The following is a 19,323-nucleotide window of genomic DNA, read 5'->3' as shown; positions in this document are numbered from 1 at the left end:
ATTAAACCTTGGATTTCTTTTATTTTTCTCTTTATCAGATTATTCCATTCAAATTCAATTTTTTTTAACATAGTGGAGATTTTTTAAGAATATTTAAAAAATATTTTTTCATAATATTAACAACCGTTCATTTTTTCTATTACTCATTAACTATTTTTGTGATTATTTTAATTATCGTTGGTTTTTTTGTTGATATTGAACTCATTCGAACTAATAGTCTGAATCCCAATTTCTTCTTGCTTTTTTTAAAATGTTATCATTCTCTAGACATCCTTTTATTTCGTTAAGAAAAACCTAATCCGGTCCGTGGAGTAAATCGGTCTCCCTATGTATTATTTTCTAAATGGTGTCTTTCCTTTCCATGGAACCAAGCATTACGGACGAATTCGAGGGCGACCACCTTTTACAAGTTATAGACCTTCGTCTTCCTGATGTATTCGGCACTGTGATTTCAGAGTTACGAGTTACTTGAAACTGGACCTGTGAGTGAAAGGGAGAAAAAGGAAGCACCAAGGAGTATGGTACTCCCACATAAATCTAGAAGATAGATCCCATTGAAAAAGAAAATATTGTGAGAGAAAAGTCAGACAGGAATGCATGAATGTCTTTCATGTCTGGTTATCCATTCTTTTCCTTCTGTCCTCTAATTATCCAAGAAATATACAGGTCTGGAGACAGCAGTAATTTACATCAAGAAATCTGTGTGGTGCAGCGGAGCAGCATGTTAAAGGCAGCCTTGCTCAAACCTACTGGGAAAATTCACATAGTGATGTAGAACAACTTTCCATTACAGGATAGAAATGATCACAAATCTAAGGATTGATGTTAAAAATACTTAGTATACATGCATTCCAAGTTAACTGCCTGGTAAGAACTAGTACCTTCCCGTGTGATAGCAGCACAATGTCTACTCCTGACGTTCCCCATAACGGCACCTAACTTCCTCCCCTTCTATTAACTTCTCTATAGCATCCGAAGGCAGGCCGATCATCTCTAAAGTCTTCTCCCACACTTCATACGCGGTGTCGATGTTGTGTGCTTCTTCTGAAGGATTTGTTGGTCGACAATCTTGAGAAATGAATGCACAAACTGGCCAGTCATCTGATTTTAACAACTCGCAGTATTCAGGAATCTGAGGATCAGTTGCTGAAAAAAGAGCACTCCTGGAACCTGAATTGGATGCAAATTATATGAGGTTAGCTAGCAGTTAGAATATTGTTATTTTTTTCCTCTTAAATTTGAAGGCGGTTAAGCATAATAGCAAGATAACTCATATTTTGGTTCTTTCCATGGTACATTATGCTGTGATTCCATAAATTATTGACTGATAATGTTTTGTCATAGCAACTCTCATTGGAAATCGAAAAGCCATTTCTCTATAAAATCTTTTGGTGCAACCTAGTTCTCTATTCAATGTTCCGAATAAACTAGATGGCTTTGCTAAACGTACAAGTCCTGCATAAAAATGGATTTGTGAGGATTTCCAAAGAGCTTCAGACTCAGGTACCATGTGTCTGAATCGCTGAATATTAGACATCTTCAACAGTTCAAAACCTTTACATATAGCTGCTGACCACAAAAAGTATGGAATAGTAATAATAAATTCACTCTCAAGTCTTTCTTTCCTTGCCTTGGTGGAACACAAAGAACACCTCCTCGTACAACTTCGAAGTCTTTCCTGAGCAACTTACTCACAGTTTGATGGGAAACCATAAATGAATTTAGCTCTTTTGCAAGGAGACTAAAAAAAAAAAAACTTGCTCCTAAGGATGGTGTTTATCACAGCCAGTGGGGACCAACAGTGAAACAAATCATTCTAGCAGCAAATTGACATTGTTACAAGCCATAACGTCTAAGACATTGAGAATGCAAGACACGTGCAACAGCATCAGATTCACAAAAATGTTTTCATTTGTAAAATTCTTGTCACATGCATCTTAAACATAGAAACATATGAATTGTCCAACAATAAATGCTTCTTGTTGGCATGCACAACCTCTTCAACTCTCATATTTCAGTTTCCTGAAAAAGTTCCTTGGCATTCACTGGGCAGAAAAGAGAGATAAAACAGCAGGCAGGAGATGAAAAACATCATGCACTTCAATACATCATGTCTCGTGATCAGAATGATGACAAGAAGGACATCATAAGTCATGTTAAAAATTAAAAGACAAGTTGTCACCATTATCCCACAAAGTTGCAAAGTGAGAACATGCTATCATTTGGGAGACTTACCTTCTTGGGCATTGAAGATAAAATATGGTATTAGGTGATAACCAGCTTGCACAATTTTGGGAAGATCCCTTGCCTGAATTTAGATAAAGTTGAAAGCAGGATGTAAGATACAATGACACAACTAGAAAGAATGTTTATTTTGATCATACAAAGCTAAAGGAAACCAATTCAACAACAGATTTGGTCTCTCTAAATCAATCCCATCATTTAGTCCCATCAAGTGTACACCAAGAATGATGTTCTACAACTTATTGTTTTTTAAGGTGTTTGTAATTTAGGTTAGCCTCTCTCTGAGGAATCAAACCTGCAACCTCCCTCTTAAAGGACAAGTACTGCTACTAGCGAGCTAGAGCCCCATTGGTAGGGTTCTACAACTTCATTTAAAAACTACTATCCTATATTTTGTCAACCAATACACATCAACATGATCAAAACAGCTACAAACACTATATATTTCCAAAAAGCCTAACGATGCTTTTCCCTCCCAAAACATAAATGAATAACAGCTCCACTTTGGAACCACCATATTTAATAAAAAATAGCCAAAGGTATCTGCTGCTTATCCCAAGCTAACACCCTTTATAAGAAGTTATAAATCTGTATCTTTCCACCATTGTGCCATATAACATGTTCTGAATAGTTAGGTCATACTCTTTTCATGTGAAAAAAGAGCTTGTCTAGGATGGCTTTATTGAAAGAAAATGTCTTTAATTGTTAATATATCTCTCTTTTACCCACTTCTCCCCCTTTTACAGCGCGGCTTTCCATCATGACATTCCCTCAGCGTTTTCTTTTTTCAATAGCAGTAACAGCACAAATCATAGACATTATTGCTTCGTCTGTATTTATACTGAAAACATATGCATCAAGAAACTTGTATGAGTAACTATATGCAGACATATGTTGGCACATGCTATTCCATAATAAAATTATAATGATTGATTCAAAAGGCTTACAACATTCGTTTGGACTACTCCAGGGGAAACACATAATACACTGATGCCAGATTCAGCTGGAAGCCGCCTGTGCAGAACACTACTAAACATGACCTGCAATCCAAAGGTCACAAGTTCATGATTCATTCATGAATGTTAAAACAAATTATAACAGAGAGCAGCTTACTGAAATACTGTCAATACATCCTTTGAACATGTTCATGCAGTGATGTAGCACAGGAAAGGGATAATTTTGAGTAATATGATATTGCTAGAGCTATTTGAGTCATCTGCAATAATTCCCATGCAAAAGAATCTAAGGTATTTGTACCTAGCAAACCAGATTTAACATTTCCTTAACAAAAATTAATTAAATCCACCTTTCTCCATCAACCGTTTGAAGGGCAAGCATGTTTTGTAATGCAAACAAAAGCAGTGGTCTTTAACAATCAAACTTCCATATTAATTCTAAAATTTATCTATAATTTAATTTTATATCTTATAGTCAGAGGACAACTGGATAATTCACTCCCACAACACCTTTACCCACACGAGATTCATAATTTGAAGCCAATTTTGAATCCCACATCCAATATTTGGCAGAAAACATGTATGTTTGAGCTTATTCATTTGTTTTGACAAGTCCAATATCAATCTCGGGCTCTTCCTAATAATTTAAACAAACAACACCAAGTGAGGTCAATTAAGAAAAACAAGCATGACTGTGGTAAGAGTTCAGTTCATTTGCATCCCTAAAAGAAACTAAATCCACTAGTTGAAACACAGATGCTCAACAGAAACTAATCCAGTTGAAAAACCACAGGAACTTTAACAGAGATGCCAGCATCACAGTTCTTTTATCGTTCAAAACAAAAGGGATAAAAAGAATCCAACGAAATTGAGGAGAGAGGTGAGCATTTTATATTGATACAGCAACTTGAGCATTTTATATTGATACAGCAACTTCATGCAGCACAAACAATAGGGACATTTCCTTTGTTAACTCGAACCTGAAATAAAAATAACAGTTTCCAGAATTATACAGTCAAAAGTATCAAATATCAACTCTAAGCACACCTGTGCTAACTTGCTGCCGGTGTATCCAACTAAGCTTGTATACTTTCTCTTTCCAGAAATAACATTCATGTCTTCAGTGTCAACAAAGCCAACATAATGCATCTAGAGAGGAGAGAAACATTAAAAACCAATAAATAATGTGAGCATATGAATGTTACATTAGAATTATGATGGGATTTAGATGCTATATGACGGCGAGCAGAACTGTTATGCAGGGGGCACAATTTCACAATCATATTAATATGTTTTCCTTTCCTCCGAGGTAATTGCACAAATCTGTGAAACAGGAAAATGATGGACACTGACACATCATGCCAGGACCGGAAAATTAAATCATAAATACATACAGGAAATAGAAACTGTTTTTCTTCTTCCAGATTTATCAATTGCACATCATTTTAATTTGCTGGATCTATCAATCACACATGTCTATATCATTTAATAAGGAATGCTAGGCGCTATTTTATAGTTTCCTAAATACATTTGTAATATCCTATATTGAAAGAGAACACAGCTAAAAAGAGGCAAAGTATATTTTTGCTGGCCATAGTACTCACAACTGAATTCACATTGATAATTCTGCTTGGAGAGCCTCTAATTAAGGATGGCAAAAGCAATATTGAAAGCAATGCTGGAGCTAGATGATTCACTTGCATGTGTTCTTCATACCCATCCTTTGAGAACTTTTGTGGTCCTTGATAAAACAAATTCAAAGCATACTAGTTATTTATGGTCAAATGGTAGATAAATATATAAGAAATGCATATCCAAAAAGCTTTTATGACGGAAAATAGAAACAATACTAGTTTACATAAATGCTCAACAGTACTCCATAAAAATCAAAGATTAACCAAACTTTTCAATCAAGAAGCAGCCAGATCATTAGCAACACCTTGCATAGTTGCTAAACAACACTCGTCAAGAAGAGTCTTGAACTAAAGCAGAAAGCTTGAAGCAGGACCATAAAAACTCACCTCACTCACAATCTCAATTATCTCCCCATCATCCCATCCCTAAATGCATGGCTGATCAAGGACTCATGAACAAATCAATGCAGCTTCTTAAATTATTAGATTCTCGTGATTTTTGCAACCTATTCTCTTGAGAAAGTAAGCAAAACCTATAGAAAACCTGCATATCACATTCTCACTGGTCCATATAAAATAAAATACAAAACGCACAGGATGACTCCCTTATTTAAGGGCACCTGAAACATCTTGCCAACCATGTCATTGAAACTCTCTAATTAGTTCTACCTCCAAAACATTCACATTTGGCAGAGCAATGCTTTCTGTCCACCAATACCCATGACCTCGACTAAAAAAGGCCACTTCTCCTTTGTCTCCCTTCCTTTGAGTGATTCTAACTGAAAGTCATGTAGGGTAGAAGAATGCTCTCCAAACATTCTTAAGAACAATGTAAAACCTTCAGGGACATTTGAACTAAACTTGAAGTTTTCACTTCTTTTGATCACAAACATTGTGAAAATACCGTGAAATCTTGTTTTCTCCAACAATGCCCATCCCTCCGCGTAGAATTATTCCAGCAACTTTCTTATTTATATGTTGAATTCTTCCAAGACATGCCTGACAATCGAAGCCAACATTATCTTCCCATTGTCCTTACACACCAAACATCACCATTCAAACCCAAAAGAACCCACAATTTCTTTTTTTTTTTCTTTCAAAAATTAAGAACCCCTGCCTCCGCGTAGAATTATTCTAGTAACTTTCATATTTGTATGTTGAATTCTTCCAAGACATGCCCGACAATTGAAGCCAACATTATCTTCCCATTGTCCTTACACACCAAGCATCACCATTCAAACCCAAAAGAACCCACAATTTCTTTTTTTTTTTCTTTCAAAAATTAAGAACCCCTGACCATGGAAATGCATTAATGCACACACCTTTCATCTCATAAGATCCTTCAACTGTTTGAAAATGCTACATATACATTTGCAAGAAACAGGCCATTCGTACAAAAGAAAAGACAGGGCTTGAAGACGTAAATACATCACAGTGAGGCAACCATCCATGCTTCCTCTATGCCATGGCAAGCTATAAACAACAAGCAACCAAGCTAGTGGAATAACATATGATTCAAAGGCTTACTGTCCTTTTCACACAAGAAACCAAAAGTTTTGACAGAAAAGCCTATCATTGAGACCCTCAGGCCATGTTCATGTCATTCATGATGTGGACTTGGTAATATTAGCGAGACACAGGAATGACATCACAAAAAAATGGATTCCGACATGTCATCAAGACATGCTGTGGTAACACAAAAACTACTGCAGCATCTCTTAGGCAGGCAGGAGGATCCAAAAATGTATTTTTATCGGGATGGTCAAAAGGCTCTGGCTCAACAGCATGAACAAGGCTATTTTACAAAACAAAAACACCCTCCTCCAAGGATATCCTCTCTAAACTGGGAGAAAAAAACAAGTAAACTGAAGCCATGCATCACCCTTGGCTCATTTGACTTGATTTCCAATAACAGCACTTATCATCTAATTGTGACCACGACTTCTCATTGCCGAATAGCAGGAACCTTCGTATCAGTTTACTAAACTATACCAGCTGTTATAACTAACCATGAGTATTCACAAATGAAGGGATTCCACATTTTACTATTCCCTTCTCCTTGAGTACTTACCTGTTATACTTGGGAATTGCCAATGCCCTACTTCCATACTAAAAAATGAGAAATAATGCACAAGCAGCAGGCAACATCGCATTTACATATCAGGAAAAAAAAAACGTTTGAAAAAAAAATTCAAAACACCAACCTCTAATGGAAAATATTCCAGCATTATTAATAAGAACATGCAAAGGTCCCATTCGCGCATTCCACGCTTCGGCAAACCTCGAAACCGATTCCAAGGACAAAAGATCAAGCTCCATCACCTTCAAAAATCACCACAACATTAATTTAAGAAAATCCAAGCACGTATAACAGAGATTAAACAGTAATTAAGGCCAAACTACCACCTACCTCGATATTAAGAGGAAGGCCGAGTCCAGTCCATTCGGACTGCCATTTATGAATCAAATCATGCGCTGCTTTGGTATTCCTAACAGCCATAACAACATGGGCTCCGGATTCCGCCAATTGCCTGGCGATTTGGAGACCGATACCGCTGGTGGATCCGGTGACAATGCAAGTGAGATTGTTGATAGGAGGTAAAGAGAGAGGGTTCTGCAAGTGACTAGCCATGATTCGCTGAAATAACATCTCGTATATTATGTACATCCATCCTCTTAGCCATTCTACCCATCCTAATCCTTGCTTCTTCTTTGGTACTGTTGTTGATGGCGTAGAAGATGACTCTGACGGCGTCGTTTCCATGGCTAGACAAGAAAGTTTCTTGATTTCTTGCGGTTCTTTTACGCGATTTGGAATCTTTAGATCTGAATTAGTGAGTGAGTGAGTGAGTGCTCGCTTTTTTTGCTTACTTGGTTCTGGTGGTGACTGGTGAGAGCTGTGGAGAGAATCAAGGAAAAGTGACTCAAGAGTAGTAGTGCAAGTGTCAGATTTCGAAGTTCCAAAATAGTCCCTCAAGTTTTCATGACTGTCTAAATTGGTTCTAACGGCTAGCAAACAGATCAGTCCCCGGTTGCCCCATAATAATAATAAATAAATAATGGTGTGAGATTTTGTTGATAAAATACTCTGCAAATCAGCACGAGAGTCCAGGACCGTTTTAACTTTTAAATAAATAGATCATTGGTCCGCTCGCTGTAGATTTGTTTGGATTAATTTTTTAATAAAAAAACTTAATTATAAATTCAATGTCCATTAAATAATATTTTTTTAAAATATTAATATAATAATATATTGGATGATATTTTTTAAAATATTGAGATTTTGATATATTGGATTCACTCGAATTAATCTATTAAATTTATAAGTTGGGCCATGAGCCTGTAATAATCTTATAAAAATCTAATCAAAATAAATTATAAATGTTAATCCATCATTAACTCAATATTAGAAGATAAAATTAAAAAAAATAAAATAATTACTCGAGTCAACTTAGGATAACTTGTTAAACTCGCAACCTGGATCATAAGATCGGGATAACCCTTTGAAAAGCAAACTTGAAAAAATTTTGAAGTCCATTTTCCAACCAATTTAATGTTGAAGAATAAAATAAAAAAAATTATTAAAAAAACACTCAACTCAAATCAACTTAAACTAACCTATTAAACCTATAGTTTGAGTCATGAGGTCGAGATAATTTCATTGAAAAAAAATAAAAAAAAACATTACCAAGGTTTATTTCCAATAAATCTAACGATTGAAATCGAGAAAAAAAATCCATTAGACATGAATAATTCCACATAAAGCAAATTAAAAAAAATTATGAAACTTAATTCTCAAACAACTTAATATTAAAAGATGAAATTAAAAAAAATACTAAATAAACAAAAATAAAATTGAGTTGTTGGAGAGTGCAATTGAAACAAAAAATATTCATGACCTAAAAATAAATGAATATGGTCAACCTGTCAAACATATGAACCGAGTCATCAGATTGAGATAAATGAAAAGAAAATAATAAAAAAAAATTATGAAGTCTAATTAAAAAAATATTCAATTAAAAAAGGATAAAAAATAAACATAATCAATCCAAGTCAATATACCAAACCCGTGACCTGTGTTATGAGGTTGGAATAATCTCATAAAAATAAATTTTTTAAAAAAACCATAAAACTCAATTTTCAACTAACCAAATGTTAAAAGAAGAAATTAGAAAAAAAAATTAATTAGAAAAAGCAGCACAGAAAAAATCTAAATCAATTCATTTTAATTTGTTAAACCCGCAATATAGGTTATGAAATCATGATAAATTCATAGAGAAAAAAAAAACCATGAAGCTCCACTTCCAACAAATCTAGTATTAAAGGTTGAAATTGAGAAAAAAAATAACTAAATCCATGAGACCAACATACAATCCAACATAAAAAAAAATAAAAAAAATACAAAGCACAATTCTCAAACAATTTAATATTAAAGAATAAAATTGAAAAAAATTAAAAAAAATATTAGATCATTAAAGGTTAAATTAAACAAAAAATATTATTACAATAAATAATATTTTGTGAGTGTGGTTGCACTAATTTAGCCACACCCTTTAGTATTGTCTTAATAAAAATGAATTTTTGTTAAAAGATAACAATAATTTTCATATATATAATGCAAGTGAATTATTTTTCTTAACATCAAGAAATATTTGAAACGGAAATTCAATGTATATGTTTAATAAATAAATTGATAATTATATAAAGATTAACATATTTGATCTCTGATCTCGTGCTACTTGTTTGATTTTTCTCATTTAACTTAATTAGATGTCAATATTTTTTAACCAAAATAATAATCTATACTCAATTCAAACAAAATTTCACCTATGAGATCTAAACTCTATTTTTTTTTATGAATGATACTGTTCATTGTTATAACAAAAATATATCGCTGATTTAGCCAGGAAGAACTTTATGAATTCCAATTCCGGCTGCACACCATAGATAAGTTGCATCTCTACTTCTCGAAGTCTATTCAATGAACAATCTAAGGAGTTTTGAACTCTCATATATTCCAGAACAGGTTCCATGACAGCATTTGCCTTGGTCTTTGCCTAGAAGGGGCACACAACACAAACTCTTTACTGTCTTTAAATGTAACAGGCAAAGAAGAACAGGACTTATACTGCTGCCACTCACCCTGATTGTAAGTTTTTGTAAGTCGGGGGAGCTTCTGATCAAGCATCGAGCACATGAAATTTCTTCTATCTTTTCAAAACGGATAGCAGCAGATAAATGAAGAATTCTGAGGTTTTAGGAAGCCTGTTCTGTACACTGCCTAGAGCCAAAAACTCGGAGAAAAATCCAGGATATAAATTGTAGGGTATAGGAAACGAAAAAGCTACATGAAACATCAGTTGATTACCTTGAGAAAATGCTGCTCTGCATTTAGATTCTCAACCAAGTTAGAAGTTTTTCTGTCTCTGAAGTATTTCGCAGTTTCAGGGATTCCATTCATAGAAATGGACACCATTTCAAGAAGAGGAGTATTTTTCAAATTAATAGAATAAAAAGTTCCACAAAAGGATAGATACTTGAGATTAGGAGCACAGATCCCGAGGCAGAAGAAATGGGGGCAACCTGCCGATGTCATTCTTTCTAATAGAGGGCAATTAGAGATGAAAATTCCAAACCTCTCAGCTGCAAAGAGCACTTTCCGAAACTCAAGACTAATGAGCTTGTCGAATTCTTCGAATGCAAGTGGGGGCTTAAATGCCTCAGTTGTTGAAGGAATACAGATGACGCGGCGGTTTATAGGGCTCGCCTGTCGAGACACGAAGGGTGAAATCTCGCTAGTGATTGGTATCAGAACAGTTCTCCAGATCAGAAACTGAGAAACTGAGCTTAACTAGAGGTCCTCGATGAAGTAGCAAAGCTTGGTAAAGAGCGATCACAAGTTTTATATACGCTCTGAACTGTCTAATTTGTAGCTGCAAGGGTAGTTGAATACAAGTTCTCATCACATCCCCCTGCGGTCAGCGCATTGGGATGTTCTCCAACACAATATCGCTTGGTAACTCGGTGACTGTATCGCGAGCAGATGTGGAACCAGACATGGTTGTCATCCTGTGAGATCAGCAGCGTGTTAATTCAAAACGTCAAAGCAATCTGATCATGTTAAACAATGTCAGAATCTGTACAGAAAAAGGTTTCATAAGTTAATTATAGCTTAATATTATACAAGCTTTCATATATCCTTTCAATACATAAGAATCAAGCATTTGTAGAAAACATTTCATAATAATTAACCTTGTTTTCGATGAGGAATTATTGTGTAGAGTAATGTCTCCGACGCATAACTCTTTGTTTGAAGGATGGAAGTCGATGAAGGAAGCTTGTATGAAATCCATATATGTTGACACCATTCAACTCCTACAACTATGTCTCCAAGAAGGTGCTTTTTATTACAAAGATCCAAGTATATTCAATTGTTGAAAGAAGTCCTTGATATAGAGCCATATTAGAAAAAACTAAGGAAGAAGAAGAAGAAGAAGAAAAACCGTGGTTTAATTGCGAAATGAAAGAAACAAGGCATGCTATAGCATGCAAGCTTTGCCGAAGAATGCCACAGCAGGCAAGATAGAAAGCATGCTACGGCATGCAAATTGAATAATTGGAGACAAATGTAAAAAAATATAATAATAATAATAAAAAATTGTTGGGACATGCAAACCATAGTTATTGAATTTGCTAGGTTTACTTGATGAATTGACAACTTAAATCTAGATTTTATTTTAAATTATTTTGAATATTAATTTATTTAAACTTTGATAAGACATGGATCAAATCAAATAATTTTTAAAAATAATAAAAATAATATATTTTAAATAAAACATATTAATATATCGGTTTTACCATTCCAAACAACATCCAAATCACAAAAATGGTCATTAAAATGAACTTTTATTCCTTTATTTATCTCTTCAGGTTCTTCTTTTTTTTTTAAAAAAAAACAAGGTACATATTAATAAAATACCTAATTGGCTTGATATTTTCAAAAAAAAAAAGTTATAATATTTAAAAAGTAACTAGTAGGATAGTTCCTGAGCTTACCTTTGAAAACTAAAATAGACAAAAAAAATAAAACTTATGATCTACAAAAAAAAAATTCTCCCTCCTATTTATATATATATATATTTCTATAAAATCAATCCAAAAAATAATTAATAAAATACTACAAGTAAGTTCCTCACCATGGAATATCTCCATTTTCAATGACCGGAGCTTATGCCGCCCACCTTATAAATGTGGCGGGGCGCCCCTAAATTTATAATTTATAACAAAAAGACCATTCTTAATATATATATATGAAAAATCCTGATCTGTCGTCAGAAGTACAATCGACCCTTTAGCAGCCGAAGCAAAATTGTAATGACTGTGATTGTTAAACTTAGTTGCAAGAAAACAAGTTTTAATTATGAAAAATTAATGTAGAAATTATGGTTTTTTTTTTTCATAATGGAACAATCTTATTAAGCTATTATTTTTGCGGCTGAAAAGTTTTTTTTATATATATTTTTTTAAATTATTTTTTTTATAGTTTTAAATTATTTTGATGTTAAGAATAATATTTTATAAATAAAAAAAATATTATTTTAATATATTTTCAAATAAAAAATATTTGAAAACCAATTATTTTATCTAATTTTATAATTTATTTTAATTTATTTACATTGCCTGGACAGAGAGGGTTCTCCAACCGAGTATAACCAAATATCAGCTACGTGTCCCACATAATTTGTTTAATGTCCATAGTTTTTGGCCTCATCACTTTAGAATGGAATTTTTAGCTTTCAGCTCCAACATTTCCCCCCTCAATTATACCTTGATTTTTTCTTCTTTAATTATTAGAATTTTAATATTATATCAAAAATTTATCTCAATCCAAAACCTAAACAATTAAATGAAGTTACAGCAATTATTTTATATTACTTTCTAATGTTCAAGATTTCCATTTTCAAGCAAAAACTTCATGAATTTCAATTCCAGCTGCACACTTGAGGTAAGTTGGTAGCATAGTTTTGAAACTCGACCCGATCATCGATCCGGTCCAGTGATCGGATCACAGGTCAGATGGGTTGACTCGAATTAACAAAAAAAAAACCTATATAACATACCTTACTAATATTGATGCATTTATAATTATAAGACATGTCCATCTCAGTGCTCCTCATCGATCACTTGACACCATACAAAGCTTCAATTCCATGAACATCATTGTCTTGCAGAACCCTGGTTTCATTCATGCTCGTATATGGCCACATGACAACACCCTTGACTGAGGAATGTGCAAGCCCCAAAGCATGCCCCAATTCATGCAATCCAACCGTTAGAAAGTCATGGGCTCCTAGGGCTGCACCAAATGACCAATTTAGATCGACATTGAAAAACACTCTCACATATGTTGATGGAGATGCAAAAGCTTCTTTACATTCATCCATACCTCCTTGACTATTTTTAAGGAAGCCAATTGTGATATATGCAATTCTAAGGTTCCGCTTAACAAATTTAAATGTAAAAGGTAAATGATCACCCCATGGTTTAAAACAATATTTTGCAAGAGGATTAAGCACATTTTTTTTGGTATCAGGTTGATATCCCCAGTTAAGTAATCGTATCAATATAAAGGTTATAAATCGTATCAATATAAAGATCACTTAAGGTGAGAATCTTTGCCACTCCTTGTCCAATGCTAGCTAGGAGTTGCAAATGTGTGCTTAATCAATATATACCACCACGATGCCAAACATAAACTAAGACATTAATTTGACTAAGCAAGATTATCATTATGTTTACATTAAGGCAATATCCTATGATTATGCTCGTAGAACATAATAGTGATTAGAATAAATGTTTTTATCTTTCAAGCCCTTTAATCTAATGTCAATTTCCAGATTCCAGTTTCATCTTATACTCTCCTTGGGCTTCATCATCTTATATTCTCCATGGCACCCCAAACAACAAAAAGTTTACCTTTTGATCCTTACATCTTTTGATTTTTTTTTAATTATATCCTTAATTATAGGGAATATTTAATACAACATACATTTTTTTTTCACTCCTAGCTCTCCCTTTATTATTTTAGCTTCAAGATTTATCAAAATTTTTTTTCCTATAGAACCTCAATTCTAAAATATTAATTTCACCATGTCTAAGGATAATGATGTTAGAGAATAATATAAATTATATTTTGGGACCTCACCTAACAATTTAAGTTATTGGATTGAGATAGTTTTTTTGACATGATATCACAACCTTGACGACCAAGCGGTTACGAGTTTAAATTTATCTTCTCCATTTATTTGATAAAAATTAAGCACAAGGTAATGTGAGTCTGTACAAATTTCAAACTTAAAAGACTTTAATTTAAAGGAGTATGTTATAAAATAATATAAATCATATTATGAGACCTTATTTAATAACTTAATTTTTTGAATTGAGATAATTCTTTGATAGAAGATACATGTCTCCATGTTTGAACGAACCTTTTTTTATATATATAATGAAAATAGCATTGATTTTTTCTATGTATTATTTGACTGTGGACCAATATTTTTCCCCGCAGCAATTTCAGCAACAGACAGAGACATGGAGCAGGGCAGGAAGTGCTTTCCAATGATCAAGGTTGAATCTCGAAGAAGCTCCATGATGCATAGTGAGGTCCACAAGACATGATCACCCTTCATGGGGTTACATTATTGGGGCTTATAATCATAATTTGCTGGACAGCCAACCACAAAACCAAAGGTCTGGTCGAGCAGATTTTCAAGCAGAAATCAATCCACTTTGTAATTTTTAATTAATTTCCATCGAAGCCCAACTCACTCCACTTTGCAAGTTATTATGATGCAATAAAAAAGTGGAAGCATATTTATTTCAATATTATTCTTGTATATTTCAAATCTTATTTTTATTTTTTGCAACGAAAATTCGGTTGAAAAGGCATATATTTAAACGTGAACAGTCTTCAATGAGAAAGGACTCATGTACGCGGGAGATCTCTTATAAAAGCAAAGTGCTTAAACTTGGTTGTTCAAGTTAATTTGATTTATCTGATAAAAATTTGGTTTAATTTTAAAAATAATATAATTTTAATTAATCTACATTAACTTTTTAATAACTTTGCATATAAAAAAATTTATCATTTCCTGTTCAGGAATGTGGTTGCGGTTGCTTTTCAAAATGCTTTTTATGTTGAAATATATCAAAATAATATTTTTTTATTTTTAAAAAATTATTTTTGAAATTAACGCATCAAAACGATTCAAAATATATCAAAAAAGTTAATTTTTAATAAAAAATTAAATTTTAAAAAATTACAATTTACACCGTATTCCTAAACACTCTCTAATTAAAATGGAAAAGAAGAAGAAGCTTTTGGTTGCGAATAAAAAAACCATTACTTTAGGATGTCTTTAATTGACATTTGTTCCAATTAGGCATAACCTCTGTTATCATTGACATATAAACAAAACCTGCATGATTAAACAAACACTAACAAATGCAATAAAAAGTAACTTTTATTATTATTATTTCACAAAACATTGAATTTCTAGCTTCTATTGCATAGTGTATAAGCATTTCCAACTTCTAGCTAAAAAAATTTATAGAATATTTAGAATTTTTTGAATTCAATCGAATTCTAATATTTTAATAAAATCTCATGTTTGGAAAGATTTTAAATAGTGAATTCGGAATGAAATTCAATCTATAAAAATTATACAGAAATAAATAAGAGGCCAATTGTATGATTTACTACATTAAAGATGGAAAATTAATGTTAAAAACATTTTTTTCTAATTTTTTTTTCATGAGATATTAAAATGAATAAGAAGAAAGTAAGGTAATTAGAATAATATAAAAAACAAAACAAAATAAATTGTATTTCTTTTAAACAAACACGCGAATTCAACTTGTTTATTAACTAAATTCAAACCGAAAACTATAATTGAATTCAATTAAAATTAAGAATTAATTTCAAATGGCTTATTAGAAAAAGCCTTGACTACAAGAAGCACCCCTACCATACTGTACCATGGGGAGAAATTCCAGCCATTTGAAAAGAAACACAAAAAAATGGACTGTCTAGTCGAAAAAACCATGACATTGTCTGGTCGAAAAAACCCAGAAAGAAGCTACTCAAACAACCTCCATTATCTGCAATAAAAATAGAAAAAAAAAGGGTATTGTTAGTACTTAATACATGACAATTGACGAAAACCCAGATAAGATAACGTTGTGTGTGTGTGTGACAGGAGCACTTAAACAACCCATGCTTCTGGGATAGATGTAATGAAAGTTGATAAGCAAAAGCTTCTGTCGGGCCCAAGCAGAAGGAGCTTCGAGTGACATAAAATATAATATCCCATGGACTGAATGATGCATTGTCTATTCCATCACAGGAAATTAAAAGGAGCTCCTTTGTAAAAGACAAATTACAAGAAATCCAAGTATTCCTATAGGCGTAGACCACCTTTCAAATATTTTGCCAGCATCCATTGACAAGGACTCTTGAACACCATGACCATGTGGCTTCTCTAACATTTGATTATTACCTCCAATGAGACTCTGCATGTAGATTGTAGAACCACAAATGACAATTATTCCCAGTTTGCTTAAATTAATTTTTGTTTTTGGGTTTTTTTTATCTGATGTGTTAGTGTTAAAAATACATTTTAAAAAACAAATATCGGCACAAATACCATAAGCATAATGATCTTCGGGGTCTGAGGAGAATGGATGGCAAGTAAATCTAGTATTTACAATGGCATAAACAACAAGAGTACAAAACTAGTAGCTGTTGAGTATGGTAAAGACACCACACTAATCACACACGAGATGGCAATTACCTTGACCTCCGAAAGAGAAACTTGAAAGCAGAGGCTTAACATTTCTTAATCCGACTCATCAGGATTTAGCATACTAATTAACCACCAATTAATGAAAAGCAAACTACCAAACCCCACCGTGGACGTCCATTTCCCTGACTCTCTGTTCAGATTCCTGCCTTTGGAGCCTCATTTCATGATTAAACTTTCTGATAAACTCTTCTACTCGCCGGTTCAACTCATCCTGACTCATCGACTTCTCCCTCCTTAAAGAAACAGAATCATTAAACGTGTCTGATTTCTTCAGTTCTCTCCTAGCCCAAGACACCGGATCATCATCATCGCCGCAGCCACCACCACCATCAGCAGTAACAATTCCATTGACTTTTTGCAACACCTTTGGAGGTGTGTCCCATGTGCCAATCTTCCTTAACTGCCTTGCTGGTGTCTTCCCTTGCTTCTCCATAATTGATGTCCATGCGTCCTCCAGGGTGTCCTGCTGATCTGCCTCTTGTGTCAGTGGCTCCATGTCCATCTGTTTTTTAGCAGAATCTGTCAAGAGTGAGTCAGGAGGGCAAGGATCCTTGGAAGGGTCTGTATTCGTCTTTTCTTGCAGTTCTTTACCAGAATTTGTCAAGAAAGTGTCAGGAGAGTAATAATACTGAGAAGAGTCGATGGGTATCTCAAAGGACAAAGTGGTACCCAATTGTTTTTCCACTTCTTGCATGTCATGCTCTTGCCAGAGATCATTCGCATGATCGGTGCTACTTTGGTTTTGGCTTTTGAGTTTCTTAGAACTAGAATAGGGTAATTTGGTATCGGGGTTTGGGTGTTGAAATGTGGAGGAAGCAACAATGGTGATGATGATAAAGTTGACGATGATGTAGATGTAAGGTGGAGATAACCAGCCACGGAGGGAGATCCACACGCTAGGAAGAGTGGAGAGAATTAGATTAAATGTGCAAGGAATTATAGCCACTTTGAACAAAATAAAAGTGGAAATGATCCCCACAGAGAGAAGCACCAACTTCGCAGCCCAAATTGCTGTCTCAAATCTGCTTGTATTGAAAGAAGAAATTTCAAAGAAGCTGGCCATTTGGGTGCAGAAATATGAGAACTCCTAAAACAGAAGGAACTGAAAATAAATGATCAAGAAATAAAAAACTAAGCTTTCTCAAAAACTTTTAAGACTGTGATGACCACCAAAACGAGGAAAACTAAGAGACCTAAAACAGCAGTAAAGACCACACTTAATGCTATTTCAGTATAACAGATAGAGAGTAAAAAAAGAGAGCTCGATCAACTTGGAAGATGAAAGAGTAGCGTGCTGTTGAGGAAAGAGTCGAGACCTTTTCTAACTAACTAAACCCCTGCAGTTCATCAAAAATCTCTGGCAGGAGTGACAACAAAACAGTACTAATCACTGCTAAAAAGAAAACAAAAGAACCCTTCAAAAATCAGTCTTGTGAGAAGACATTGGACTGTCTCCAACATCCCTTCTTTCAGGTAAACTGAAAGCATGAGGTGTTGCTTTCAAAACTTCGAAAGTGCAAATTCTGCATCGAGATTTTGCACTGTTATTGCCCAGTGGCATAGAGAGAGAGGAGAGGAGAGGAGAGGAAGAGAGAGCTTTGCTTTTCTGGTTGCGTTAATGTAGAAGAATTATGACCAGCCAGGGACTTATAAAAAGGCTACCAGCAAATTGATACAGTACAGGCCAAGGACCACAGTACAAAGAGCTTTCTTTAATTCAAGAGAAACGCTTAAATTTCATGCAACTTTCCCTCCTTTGATTCAATCCTGGCCATCCAGTCATATTAAATAACACTGGACCATCAACAAATTCAATAACGTTTCTTTTCTTTAAAACCAACTTTAGCTTAATTCTTTTAATTTAATTTAGCTGATTAAAAATGTAATCAGTTAGCCTCAAGGCCGCTTTCATAATCGGCGCCGCACTGCTATTTACCGGTTAATTTTAAATAAAAAAATTAAATTTTTAACAAACATGATTTCAACTTTTAAAACTCACCCTAATAATCACTGCGTAAATGATCACCCGAATTCGTATAAATTAATTTGATTGATTATTGGATCCAATAGACTTTTACTTCAATCACCTTCATTTGTTTACTCATAGACTAGACTCGTATGCTAGGTGGTATTTTTTAACTATAATTTCTTTTTCAAAATTCAATATTTCAATTTTAGGAAGATCATTAATATTGGACGAGCTATAGCTTTTTGGTTGGGTGGGACAATGTTAATAATGTTTTAAAATTCTTAAATTAAAATATCATTCCGTGGCCTATTATCTATTTAAATAATAAATTATTCATATTAAATAATTTATAGACAAAAGATTTCACTAATATCTTTGTCACGGTTTGGCATGTGCACTATCTGGAAACTTCATAATGATATGGTTAACAAACTTATCATATGATGTAAAATTAATGCATAATAGAGTTTAACTCGGAAAATGATTCGAGAATATTATATTATATTATAATCATATAACAAAAAATATAATAATAAATCAGCTAGTAGGATGTCTAGTAGTAAGAATTCGGAACTAAAATGTTTGTTTCCCATATAATATCAGTTCGAGTTATGTGGTTGCTGATATGATGATCATTAAATGTTTATATAGTTGTT

The 19,323-nt window shown here is 33.6% G+C and overlaps 2 protein-coding genes across 3 annotated transcripts; both read right to left on the bottom strand.

Moving 5' to 3' along the window:
- Positions 1-569: 569 nt before the first annotated feature.
- Positions 570-7,779, bottom strand: LOC133676350 (dehydrogenase/reductase SDR family member FEY). The gene is made up of 7 exons (XM_062098016.1): positions 7,245-7,779; positions 7,039-7,156; positions 4,805-4,941; positions 4,248-4,349; positions 3,192-3,284; positions 2,236-2,308; positions 570-1,170 (listed from the first exon to the last, which is right to left on the bottom strand). The coding sequence occupies exons 1-7, from the start codon at positions 7,596-7,598 to the stop codon at positions 908-910; spliced, it is 1,140 nt and encodes a 379-aa protein (XP_061954000.1). The 5' UTR covers positions 7,599-7,779; the 3' UTR covers positions 570-907.
- Positions 7,780-15,766: 7,987 nt separating this feature from the next.
- On the bottom strand, positions 15,767-18,338 carry LOC133676284 (uncharacterized). 2 transcript variants are annotated; one of them, XM_062097940.1, is made up of 3 exons: positions 16,687-18,338; positions 16,311-16,405; positions 15,767-15,994 (listed from the first exon to the last, which is right to left on the bottom strand). In XM_062097940.1, exon 1 carries the CDS (start codon positions 17,759-17,761, stop codon positions 16,790-16,792), a length of 972 nt encoding a protein of 323 aa, XP_061953924.1. In that variant the 5' UTR covers positions 17,762-18,338; the 3' UTR covers positions 15,767-15,994; positions 16,311-16,405; positions 16,687-16,789. The 2 variants fall into 2 exon arrangements, with proteins under 2 accessions (XP_061953924.1, XP_061953923.1); XM_062097939.1 differs by lacking the exon at positions 16,311-16,405.
- Between the last annotated feature and the right edge of the window lie 985 nt (positions 18,339-19,323).

Source organism: Populus nigra, chromosome 16 (assembly GCF_951802175.1).
Source record: "Populus nigra chromosome 16, ddPopNigr1.1, whole genome shotgun sequence".
Taxonomy (NCBI): Eukaryota; Viridiplantae; Streptophyta; class Magnoliopsida; order Malpighiales; family Salicaceae; genus Populus; species Populus nigra.
This window is presented reverse-complemented; position numbering and strand designations above follow the sequence as displayed.